Raw genomic sequence first — 12,024 nt, 5'->3', positions numbered from 1 at the left:
CTTAGTGCCTGGATTAAGCAAGCCGCTCGGGCTTGTCTTCGAGACCCCCGCGCTTCCGATTCTCTAGGTACATCTCCTACCTCCCCCCCGTCGCACTTGGGCGCTCCTGGAAAATCAGAGCGGGCTGAGCAGCAAGCACATGAGGCTTTTCCGTGCCAACCAGCCTTTGCCCAAACCCTACCTCCCACTTGGAGAGCTTTTCGTATTCAAGTCTCAGATCTTCAGGTTTAGCCCTCAATCCCCCAGAGACAAATCATCCCTCCTCTTTTGTTTTGTCTTTAAACTTACATCCTAGTAGCTGCGGCTGTGACTGCCTTGGAGCCTGTCTCCTCCCACAAACTGGGAGCGGGGACGGGACAGACTAATTTGTGCTCCTAGCTTCACTCAACACAGCCCGCCCCCTCGCGCCCACCGACCGCAATCTTAGGGCAACCCTAGCTGAGGGAGTTGGGAGATGAGAAGGGGAGACCTAGGGTGCTCCTTCCCCCTTTATTCTGCCACTTGAAGGGCAATCCTGAGTACCACAGGTCTGACTAGCCCAGGCATCTTTTCCAAAGAACCTCTACCCAATGTAGTTGGGAAACTCCCAAAAAAGGGGGAGGGGAGTGTTGCATAATTCAATCCTCGACCTTCATATTCCCAGGAACACCCCCACCCCACCTGCTCATCTAGACTACGGTTTTTCCTACTTAAGGGTTCAATTTACATATCTTAAAATTTCACTTGTCAATTATATCACAAAAAAGCTGAACAAAAAAAGTCACAAGTGTGCCATGCAGAGGTAGCCTTTGCATCAGAAATAGGCTTAATCAGCCCCTTGATTCTGGCCAGATTCTCCAAGAACAGACCCTTACCATGAGCATCTAAGTGAGTGATCCAGACAATTTCAGCACTGCAATTAGGGTCCACAGTTCACAGCCCCAAAGCGGGGTGTCCTTAATCTGCCAGTCTGCAGTTTTCCAAGCGGCACACTAAACAGCTAGGCCACTGGCAGCAGTCCAGGTGCCTGAGAGCTGACCAGTGAAGGGAACAACCACATCTCAGTGCACAGCTGGCCCTGAGACTAAACAGCCACAGGGCCCACGGGACACCATTAGGTTTCAGCTTAAACCACCAGTGAACCAGGCCCTGCACTGGGGACAGAAGTATTAATCATGCTCTGTAGACCGTGATTGTTAGCTATAGATATAAGAAATATTAATCATGTTCTGTTAACTGTGATTGTTCTAATTAGAAAAAGCACTTTCTAATCTGGCTGGGAGTTGTACGCCCAGGGACATGGGAGTTGATTTTGGAGTGCCTATCATCATGGAAAGATTAACAACCTTATTGCAGAAACAAAGGAGTCCCAGAGGCACCCCACCAAATTGCAAACCCCCAGCCAGCATCCCCTCCACCTGGAGGCGCCCCACTCTTTGGCAACCCCCAGCCCCTATTTGCATTTCCTGTGCCGGGTAAACCATTATTCCCATTCTTGTTCCTTTTGCCCACTTCCCCATGTAATCTGTCCTTCTACCCAACATAAGGAACTGGCTTAGGGGGTCTGGGTTAGAGCAGATTTTCTGTGAACGAATCCCCCTGTTCAAATATGTTTCAAGCTTGTCTCTTAATTGGCTGAAGTAGCAACAGGCATCCCGAACCCACTGTGTCCGGTTTCAAGAGGATTGGGGTTCCTAGTACCAGTGGCTTTGGCTACAGTGTGAGCTTAAAATTTCCACCATAAGGTGATCTTGGGGAAAGGCATGTAATAATAATAGACCCACTGATGTTTAATAAGCATTCGCCTTACTAACTATAGATAAGTTTCCTTACAGACCCCTGGGAAATGGAGGGTGAAACAAGGCTGTGAAAAGATAAGCTGCCTCACTCAGAAAAGAAGTACATTTTGAGAACAGACCAAGGACAGGATAGGCTATGATTTGGTTGCTGTGCCTGGACTCTGACCTTCCTCTGGGAGTTTGCCTCAGGAATGGTGGCCATTCTCCTGTCCCAGGAACAGGCTGAGCTGTTTGTAACATCATAGATTAGCCACCTGGTTATCGGACTTTGAGCTCCTGAAGTCCGGACTGCACCTCCAGACCTCTTTTTGGCCAACATGCCCCAAACCCTCTTCACAAATGAGAAACGTTGGCCTTCACCAGGTCCCAATGCCAAGCAATGCACGTCTTTTGAAATTGTTACACTTCCATGATGTAGTTTAAACATCAGCTAAAATGTAATTTCATGCTCTCCTTTGCTCCACTTCAGTTAAATCTGGCCATTTCTACTTGAATATGTGTGAACAAGTCATCCCTTTATAAGATCGTTTTTCAAATAAATGACCACTGGCTCTCCAGCGGTGTTAAGTACAAGATCATAACTGGCTTCCACAGGCTCCCCTCACGTGCCACATGTCCCTCCAGCACTGCCGTCTTCAGCTTCAGCAGTGGCCCGCCACAGGCCCATCCTCATTCATGCACCTTTTCGTCCAACTGCAGGCCTCACTCATTTCCAGATGTGCTGGGATAGACTGAAGTCGCACATGCGGGGATTCCTACATAATATCCAGGTTGTTTCAGAACCTGATGTTTATTATGGCATCAATTCTGAACCCCTCCACGACAAACATTAGGAACACTTCAGTTGCATAAGTATTTACATGGCAGTTATCTTTACATGGCATTAAATTATAATTACTATCCCAAGTTATTGCTGACTTAGAAGAAGATGTTTGCCATGTCCGTTAGCATCCTGGGATAAGACACTCATAAAGGTCCTTGGGACTCTAAGGCGGATGAGTGAATTACCAAATGAACATTGTGCATATACATACAATTTACATATTTCTCATAATGTTACAGGATTTCATATTCCTTTTCCAGGCAAAGTTCAGCCTGGAGAAACGGTGGTCACGGCTCATGATCAGAAAGGGACTGAGAGATGGGAAACTCAGAGAGAATATTTCACTGATGGTCAAGACGAACCAGCCGGGATCATTTAAAGTAGCTAAAAAAATATGAAAGATGGTGGAAAGGGTGTTTAAAAAGACAAAGGTGCTCACCAGGAGCAGGATGGACTTGGTAGCTCTGGACTCAGGGGAGGATCCAGAGGAGACGCAGGCCCTATGGATGTGCTGGACCCTCTGCTTGTGTCTGTACAGGATGAAGACCATGAAGCCGCTGGCCCAGAGCATGAGCGCGAAACACAGAACATCAGGGGACGTTAACAGTGCTGCATATAATGCGTCTTCGGTTTCCTTGTGACGAACAGAAGAACAGTATCCAAAACTTTTTACATTTGTGTTGTTTTTGATGCCCAAACTGCTAGACATAAACATAAGAAAAATGACATTTACCAGCATTTCCAGGATCCAGTACAAGAAAATCAAAGGGGTGACATACTTGGGAGCTTTCACTTTAAGCTCTGCCCACCTGGAGTTCATGGGGCTGATGGTGATGGCCTGGAAGATGCTGAGGAGGCAGGTGGTGCCGATGGACACACCCCTGCCCACTCCGCGTACATAGTTATAAAATCTGCACATAAAATCAGTGAGATGGTGATACCACCCAAAAGATGTCATGGTAAAGGTGAGTCCATTAGAAAACAGAACCGAGGAGTTGGCCATGATCAAGTTGTTGATAATCAGATCTGTGGGCCTCAGCCTGCACCCAGTAAGATGAAGGAAGAGATACTGGTAAAGCAGAGAGAAATTCCCCAGGACTCCAATAACAGTGTGTAGTAAGAAGACTGTTCCTACGACCAGATCCCTGGTGGCCATGCTGTCTGTTCTCAGTGACCGATATTTTCTTCTGAGCTAGAGAGGACCCTGCATGGGAATATGAGGCATAAGCCACACGCATCATGTCAGCTGAACCCCAATATTCTCCATTTACCAGCAGTTCTTACTGAAATACTGACTTAAAGTTTTTCTGTCATTTAGAGGCTTCCAAGGGTTGAAATTGTAACCATTAAAAAATAATTTTTAAATATGAATCACTGCTATCAAGGCTACACATGCAGCAACTTCTTTATCCCTCACAAGTTCATGAGCAGGCAATATTAGGATGGCCACACAAACAATCATTAGGTTTTATTCCAGGAACAAAAGTACAATTATATGAATCATAAAAACTATGGGACAGAAAAATCTCATGCCTAATAAACAGTGTATGGTACAATCAAAATTATTACTAACTTCAGATCATATACATATCTATTAAGATCTAGGTTAAATTAAATAATTAGCAGTAAGGCTACATTTGTGTTAAATATACAAGACACATGGAAAATGAATGGTAAGACAAAAAACTGTATATTATATAAACATGTTTTTCTGAATTGGTACTCTTTTAAACAAGCAGAAATATCACAAGATACACCTGAGCCTGAAGGTGATGATTGAAATTTATAAAGTTATATTTCTCTTAAATGCTGCTTCCCTAATTTTAAGCGGGAATAATCTCTTCATAATCAATAGAGACACAATAATTGAATCTATGAAGCCCAATATACACCCAGAGTTAGAGAAAACATTTCTACTTCAACGAATGCTCTCAGACACACTTTCTGCACAGGGTCCGATGACTCCTATAGGTTGAAAAGCATGCAGGTATTACAGCATATCTCTAGAAACCTGCTAATTCTGTCTGTGATTTCTGTAAATTTTGCTGAAAAGAGATTGGCTTCAGAACTCCAGCCCTAAGCACATTACAAATCCAGGATCATGGTTGCTAAACAAAACCATGACTGTCAGTGAGGACCACACTAGGTCACATCAGGAGCCGTCAGGGCCTGGAGCAGGTCTAGGACCATCTTTTTTTACCTGCTCAGCTCAAGCCTCAGGAATTCTTTCCCCTCTTTTTGTGGCTTTGATGCTGGGTCAGGTTCACTCACAGAAGATCCCCTCTGTCCAATATGTGCACTTGCCCAGACTCCAGATAAAGCACCTTCCCTTACAGACATTACCTCTCAGATTGACAAAGAGAAAACCCACGGACTTCTTCTTGCTGCCTAGAGGCTGAAGTCATCCTGAAGTCAGCACCTCATCGGTAAAAGTGGGAGGGAGGCAGCCAGACCCTGAGATATGGGTTGTGAATGTGTGACTTCAACTCCCCTGGGAACTGCAATTATCACTTCACCTGTAGCAGCACTGGCACTAACACGCTTGGGAGCTGAGGATATTTCTGAAAACTTTCTTCCCAGTTGGAATTATCAAGAACAGCTCGAAGTTTCTTGACAGCATTTCTTAGGAGATAATTGGACTGTTTATGAGAAGCTCCCTCCACCCCGTGATTGCTGGAAGAAGACAGGATCTCCCATGGAGGACAGAAGAAAGTGCTGAGTTCTGACCCCTGAGGAACTGGGTTGAGTCTGCGTGTCTCACTGCGTGTTCTGCTTCATTGAGAGGTTCTACGCACAGTGAGTTCTTTCCTAATCTTCATACAAATGAGCAGCAACATTTCTGAAGTATGGAGCAAAGAAATAAACAGTCAAATTATCTTAGCAGGATTTAAAAAGAGAGACAAGTAACTGGAAAACCAAGGTGTCAATAATGTACATTACATATTGCTGAGCCTATCTGCTCACGTCAATGTCAACTTATAAAAAAATTTTGTGGCAAAATAGACGTTACACATATTGACTCCCCAATAGTGATCAGAAGCAGAGATAGAACAAATATCCACAGAAGACAGAAGGTTCTAAAAAATCCCTTTCCTATAAAGTGCCGGGATCACACAGTTTAACAGGTAGATTCTTCCATTTTCCTAAGTATCTGAGAAGCCAATGCCACTTACTTAAGACCATTCAGTGATGCCCAGCCGGGTGTGGCTCAGCAGATGAGCATCGACCTAGGATCCAGGAGATCAGGGTTCGATTCCCGGTCAGGGCACATGCCAGGGTTGCGGGCTGCAGTCGATCAATGACTCTCATCATTGATGTTTCTCTCTCTCTCTCCATCTCCTTTCCTCTCTCCGAAATCAATAAAGATATATTAAAAAAAAAAAAAAGACCATTCAATGGTCAACAGAGTCCTCTACATTTACTTTTTGGTAAAATTTTTAAATTGAGACGAAATGTTGGTTAAGTATTCAAGTGCAAGTGTGCAGAGTGTGCAGGGGGTTAAGGTAGGCAAGATACTGGGACTGAGGGATATAATGGTGCAGTCATGGAAACAAAAGTTCTAATGGGGACAGGAAGTTCATGGGAAACAGTGAGGAAAGGTAAGTGGCAGGTGGGTTTAGAAAATATGGTGTGAGACATGTATTCTAACTTAGGCCTGTACCATTACAGACTTTTTAATATGATTTTTCATCAAAACATTAGGAAATTAGATGGCATTTTGTGTTTATGATTCTAAATGGTATCAAGATATGTAACATTCTGCAATATTTCGTAATTTAAAGGAAAATGTGTTAAACATCTGTGGTCACAAACAATAAGGCAGTAAATGCCTGGGGGGTGTGGAATGGGAGGGAGGAAGTTAATGGCGAGAAAAACAGCATATCTGCAATAGTTTCAACAATAAAGACAAATTTTAAAAAATAAATCAACAAACAAGTACTGGCAAGGATGTGGAGAAAAGGGAACCTTCGTGCACTGGGTGGGAATGCAGATTGGTGCAGTCACTGTGGAAAGCAGCATGGTTACCTCAAAAAAGCCTAAAAATATTACTGCCTTATAACCCAGCAATTCTACTTAGTATTTTATCCAAAGAAACCTGAAACACTAATTTGAAAGAATATATACATCTCTATGTTCATTGCAGCGTTATTTATAATAACTAAGATTTGGAAGCAGCCCAAGTGTCGATGAGTAGATAAAACAGCTGTGGTACATTTTCACAATAGAATAATACTTGGCTGTAAAAAAGAAGGGAATCTGCCGGGCCAGGTGTAGCTCAGCTGTTGAACATTGACCTGGGATCGAGAGATTGCGGTTTGACTCCCGGTCAGGGCACATGCCCGGGTTGTGGGCTTGATCCCCAGTTGAGGCCGTGCAGGAGGCAGCCGATCAATGACTCTCTCATCATTGATGTTTCTCTTTCTCCCTCTCCCGTCCTCTCTCTGAAATCAAGAAGTATATATATATATATGTATATAAAAAGAAAATCTGCTGTGGCTGGTGTGGCTCTGTTGGTCGAGTGTTGTCCCATGAATTAAGGGGTCACCAGTTCGATTCCTGCTCAGGACAAATACCCAGGTTGTGGGCTCCAGACCCAATAGGCGGCATGCAGGAGACAGCCAATCATCTCAGATAATCTCACATTGTTGTTTCTCTCTCTCTCCCTTTCCCTTCTTCTCTCTCTAAAAATCAATTAAAAATCTTAAAAAACAACAACACACCCACACAATGGTTTTCGCTGATCTCTATTAAGGTAGTTCGAGAGATAATAGAGATCATTACTTTGTAAAATGAATGTGAAAGGAAATAGCCAAGGAAACTGTGGAGGAATCCTGGAGGCAAAAAGCACAAAGTGCAAGTTCTATGACACACACTAGATAATACCTAACTACTTTGTCAGATAGATAATGACTAGAGTATTCACATGAGAAGACAAAAAGGGTTTTAATTAGTTCCTTGAGGAAGAGGTAAAACGGATTTTGACCAGTTGGAGGAAGGTATCATCTAGTTTGTTCCCAACAGTCAATATCTGAGCCTCAACCTACTGTCCTGGGTCCCTGGGTCTCCAAAGCTCCAGCCTCATGCGTCTCTGTAGGCATACACTGGCCTATCCAACAAACAAGCAAAACAACAAAAAAATCTGATTCCAAACTAAATCTTAAACATGAACCAGAGACTTCCACTAACTGGCCCCCAGGATTCTCCCTACCAAAGCTCCCAGTAAACTGCCATTCTGGCAAAGACACCGTGTTCCCTGACGCTGACCTACCAGTCCAGTTCTGAATCACTGAGCCCCAGAGCATCACCCAGGGGGACAACAAACCCCGTTGTTCGCATTTTCTTTTTTAAAAAAATTCAGTATTTAAAAAAAAATTGATTTCAGAGAGAGGGAGGGAGAGGGAGAGAGATAGAAACACCAATGATGAGGGTGGGTGGAGGGGGAGAGAATAACCAAAGAATTTATATGCATATATACACAACCCAAGGACAAGGACAATGGTGGGGGGAGGGGCTGGGGAGGGGGAAGGGTCATTGGGGAGAAAAGGGACATCTGTAATATTAAAAAAAAGAAACATCAATGATGAGAGACACTGATCGGCTGCTTCCTGCAGGCCCCCCGCTGGGGATGGAGCCCCAAACCAGGGCATGTGTCCTGACCTGGAATTGAACCCGCAACCTCCTGGTTCATAGGTTGTGGCGCAACCACTGAGCCACGCTGGCCAGGCTGCGTTTTCTGTCATTAACGTCTCCATACGCTTTATAATAACACTGACCGCCAAAGGGAGGAGGGCTGAAGCCAAGACTCCCCAGTGACCGAACCAAAAGTCCCCCCAAACCGCCCTTCTCTCGCCCCATAGGCCCCCCCAGTCCGCAGCGCCCCCGCAGGCCCCACTCCACCTGATGCCGAGCTTCCCAAGACTCCACCGGCTACCGAAGGCTCCCCTCACTTCCAAAGCGACTCGGGTCGCGGCGCCCCAGCTCCCCATCCTCGCTCCCGCGGTCGCTAGGGACGCTAACGGACGTTCCGGTTCCGACCGTGGGCGTGGCCCTAGGACGCAACGTGACCACGCCCACCGCGCCGGGCTGGCCGCCGTCGCCTCCGCGCCTCAGCGCGGGAGGAGGAATTGGAGTCTCCTGTTGGACGTCTCTCAGCCTCCCTGAGGGTCATCAGCGCTGTGCTGCACACGCTTGCAGAGGCCGAGCCTACTCAAGGCCAAGGTGGAGCTAGTTGTATTCCTTTTATGCTTTTGGCAAAACGGAAAGATGGCGGCGCCCGAGAGCCATTGCTGGGCAACACCAGGGGTCGGCCATCTTGCAGGAAGTGCAGTTCCCGGGATGGAGAAGACTTCTGGACCAGATGCCGTGAGAAGACCTTGGAGGAACAAGTGGACGTGTATGAGCCCAGACTTAAGAGGCAGCGGTCAGACCTTACGCAAAGCACAGGCGGCCGGCCTTTCAGTCGTGCTGAGATGTGGGGATGGGGCGGAGCGGGGTCGGGCTGAGGAAAGCGGGTCGGATGACCCTGGTCAGGCGCCTGTTGTAGGGGCGGAGCCGAAGGTGATGGCAGGGCTCTGGAAGAGGCCCCACAGGCCTCCCCGGCAGAGTGGTCCTGGGGACCCAGGACGCGGAAAGGAAGAGGGCTTCCTCCCTCACGAAGGCCGGCGATACTTGATTAATCGCCTGTTTGGCAGGCAGTGTTTTAACCACATGTACTTCTCACAACATACCCATGAGGGAGATATTTTAAAGAGACAATGAGACATAGGTAAGCTGAGTAACTTGCTGGGCCCTCATGAACCAGCAGCTCAGGGTTTGATTCCTGGTCAGAGCACATGCCTGGGTTTTGGGCCAGGAGGGGACCTGCAGGAGGCAGCTGATCCATGACTCTCTCATCACTGATGTATCTCTCGCTCCCTCTCCCTGAAATCATTAAACACTTTTTTTAAAAAGTAACTTGCTCAAAGGCACACAGCTTAGGCAGTGTGACTTCAGAACGCACCCGACCCATTATTCAAGGTGAAGGGTAGGCCTCATTGGAACATAAGGCCCCTGGGTGTGGTAGCAGGCTCAGGTGTGCATTAGGCTGCCTTCACCTGGAGTTGTCAGGCTTTGGAAGGTGAGTCAGAATGTGGACCTAAGGTCTCACAGCCGCCTGGCCAGCCCATCCTTGCTAGGGCCCTGACTGTTCAGTCCCATAGTGTTGGAAAAAACACTGTAGTAATTTTGCCAACATAAATACTAGATATTTACAACTATAGTCTACATATTCAAATGCAAGAGTCACGCATAAACAATGTTTGGCACATGATCACACCAAATTGTACAGGTAATTGGTTCTTTGGTGATTGGTTCCGTTGTTGTATGGCGTGACTTTCTGCAGCAGTTTTAATGAGTCACAGCTGATGTTCCAATGTACACAAGCCATGCCCCAGTTGTGTAGAAGTATTCAGTATAAATTTTAAATTATGTATGTATGGTAAAACACATCGTGGTAACCCTAACTTTAAAATATGGACAAACAGCAAAGAGTTAATTTAAAGCTAAGTCAAAAATTAGAAGTCATACAAAAATTGGAGTCAGGAGTGTCTGTCTCTCGTACATGTGAGCAATATGGCATAAGAAAGCAAACTATCAGAGGTTAAGACAAAATTTTAAAAATTGTGTTAATATGTGATATAAGTGCAAACACCAATCCCAGAAAACATGAAATTGGCACGACACTTCAGTTGAAGCAGCACTGTTGAAGTGCTATGCACAACAACGTTCTTGGGGGGTTCCAGTTCAGGCAGTTGAATTGAAATATGCAGCAATTAAATTAGCAAATCATATGAACACACCATTCAAAGCAAGTGATGAATGGCTTTAGCATTCTCACAAAAGGCACAGAATTATAAACAAATAAATTTATGGTGAAGCTTTAGTTGCTCCAACAGAAGATACTGAACCATTTCAGCAAAAATTAATAGAATATATAAATAACAAAATGCTATTACAGTCTTAGATTTACAATGCTGATGAAACTGGTTTGTTCTGGCATTCTGCGCCTGAAAACACACAAGCCTCCAAATATGAAAAACCAACACCTGGAAGAAAAATCAGCAAGAACAAGACCTCGGCGCTGCTTTGTGCCAACGCCAATGGGTCGCATAAACTGAAACTTGTCATTGTTGGCAAATCTCGTAAACCTGAAGTTAAAAAAAAAACCATAGTGAATCATCTGCCTGTTTTGTATAATTCTAAAAAGGCATGGTTCAACTTGGACATTTTCCAAGACTGTTTTTTTAAAGAATTTGTACCTGCAGTAAGGAAGTTCCAAGTCGAATAACTTGCAATACCAGCAGATGATAGGAAGTATTTATTGCTTTTAGACAACACTCCTGCTTATCCACCCCAAAATATTTCATGTTCAGAAGGTGGCAAATTTAGATGTATGTTTTTGCCAAAAAATACAACATCGCTTATCCAGCCCATTGACCTGGGGATGATTCTGGCAAGCAAACGAATATAGTGCAGAAAGTTTTTAGAGGAAGTAATGGTGGTACTGCAGAATGAAGATAATGAAGAAGACACGAGAGGGCAGTATACCTTACAAAAATTAGAGCTAGTTTAAAACTGGCAATTTTAAATTTTGCTGCAGTATTGAAAGAAGTGATTGTGCAAACACTGGAAAATGGTTGGAAGAATGATGACAAAGATGCAGACTTGGACTCAGAAGGGCTAGAGGTTACTGATTACTGTAGGACTATACAGAATATTGGTGGAGAAGTAGCTGAGAAAGATGGTTGACTGTGGTTAGGAAATGGTGACCCTGGGTATCACATCATGGCTGAAAGTGAAATAGCAGATGAGGTTATGACCTTGGAAGATGAGAATGGAAGTGAAGATAATGAGGAAGAAACAACATGCCTCACCCCAGCCAGGCGTGGCTCAGTGGTTGAGCGTCGACCTAGGATCCAGGAGATTGCAGTTCGATGCCCTGGCACATGTCTGGGTTGCAGGCTCGGTCCCCAGTTGGGGGTGTACAGGAGGCAGCTGATCAATGACGACTCTCTCATCATTGATGTTTCTCTCTCTCTCTTCCTCTCCTTTCCTCTCTCTGAAACCAATAAAGACATATTAAAAAAACCCAACCAAACAAAAAAAGCCTCAAAATAAAGTTATCACTGATTAGATCTCATCTTGACAATCTAATAACATTGACAATTCATCAGATAATGAAATTCAGCTTTATTTATTACCCCCTTTTTTTGTAATTTTGGGGAATTATACTAAAACCCTAGCACACTTCAAAAGTTCAACTGACACTTGATACTTTTTTCAAAGCAGGATTCCCTAAAGCAAGCACCTGGACATTGAACATAAATGTCACACCACAATGGGAATGTCTGGATATATCACCCAAAGACAATTGAACAGAAAAAA

At 44.8% G+C, this 12,024-nt stretch overlaps 1 protein-coding gene across 2 annotated transcripts; it reads right to left on the bottom strand.

Moving 5' to 3' along the window:
• Positions 1-2,404: 2,404 nt before the first annotated feature.
• LOC107540446 (vomeronasal type-1 receptor 4) lies at positions 2,405-7,048 on the bottom strand. Of its 2 annotated transcripts, none has more exons than XM_087826903.1 (2): positions 5,775-7,048; positions 2,405-5,440 (listed from the first exon to the last, which is right to left on the bottom strand). In XM_087826903.1, the coding sequence occupies exon 2, from the start codon at positions 3,755-3,757 to the stop codon at positions 2,816-2,818; it is 942 nt and encodes a 313-aa protein (XP_087683029.1). In that variant the 5' UTR covers positions 3,758-5,440; positions 5,775-7,048; the 3' UTR covers positions 2,405-2,815. The 2 variants fall into 2 exon arrangements, with proteins under 2 accessions (XP_087683029.1, XP_016072697.1); XM_016217211.2 differs by having other exon boundaries at positions 2,405-3,805.
• Between the last annotated feature and the right edge of the window lie 4,976 nt (positions 7,049-12,024).

Source organism: Miniopterus natalensis, chromosome 18, assembly GCF_054644295.1.
Source record: "Miniopterus natalensis isolate mMinNat1 chromosome 18, mMinNat1.hap1, whole genome shotgun sequence".
NCBI classification, from domain to species: domain Eukaryota; kingdom Metazoa; phylum Chordata; class Mammalia; order Chiroptera; family Miniopteridae; genus Miniopterus; species Miniopterus natalensis.
Note: the sequence above shows the minus strand (reverse complement) of the source record. Positions and strands in the feature narration are given on the sequence as shown.

Bases quoted from the DNA above. Each gene is read 5' to 3' on its own strand.
- LOC107540446 (XM_087826903.1), bottom strand. From the start codon at position 3,757: ATGGCCACCAGGGATCTGGTCGTAGGAACAGTCTTCTTACTACACACT.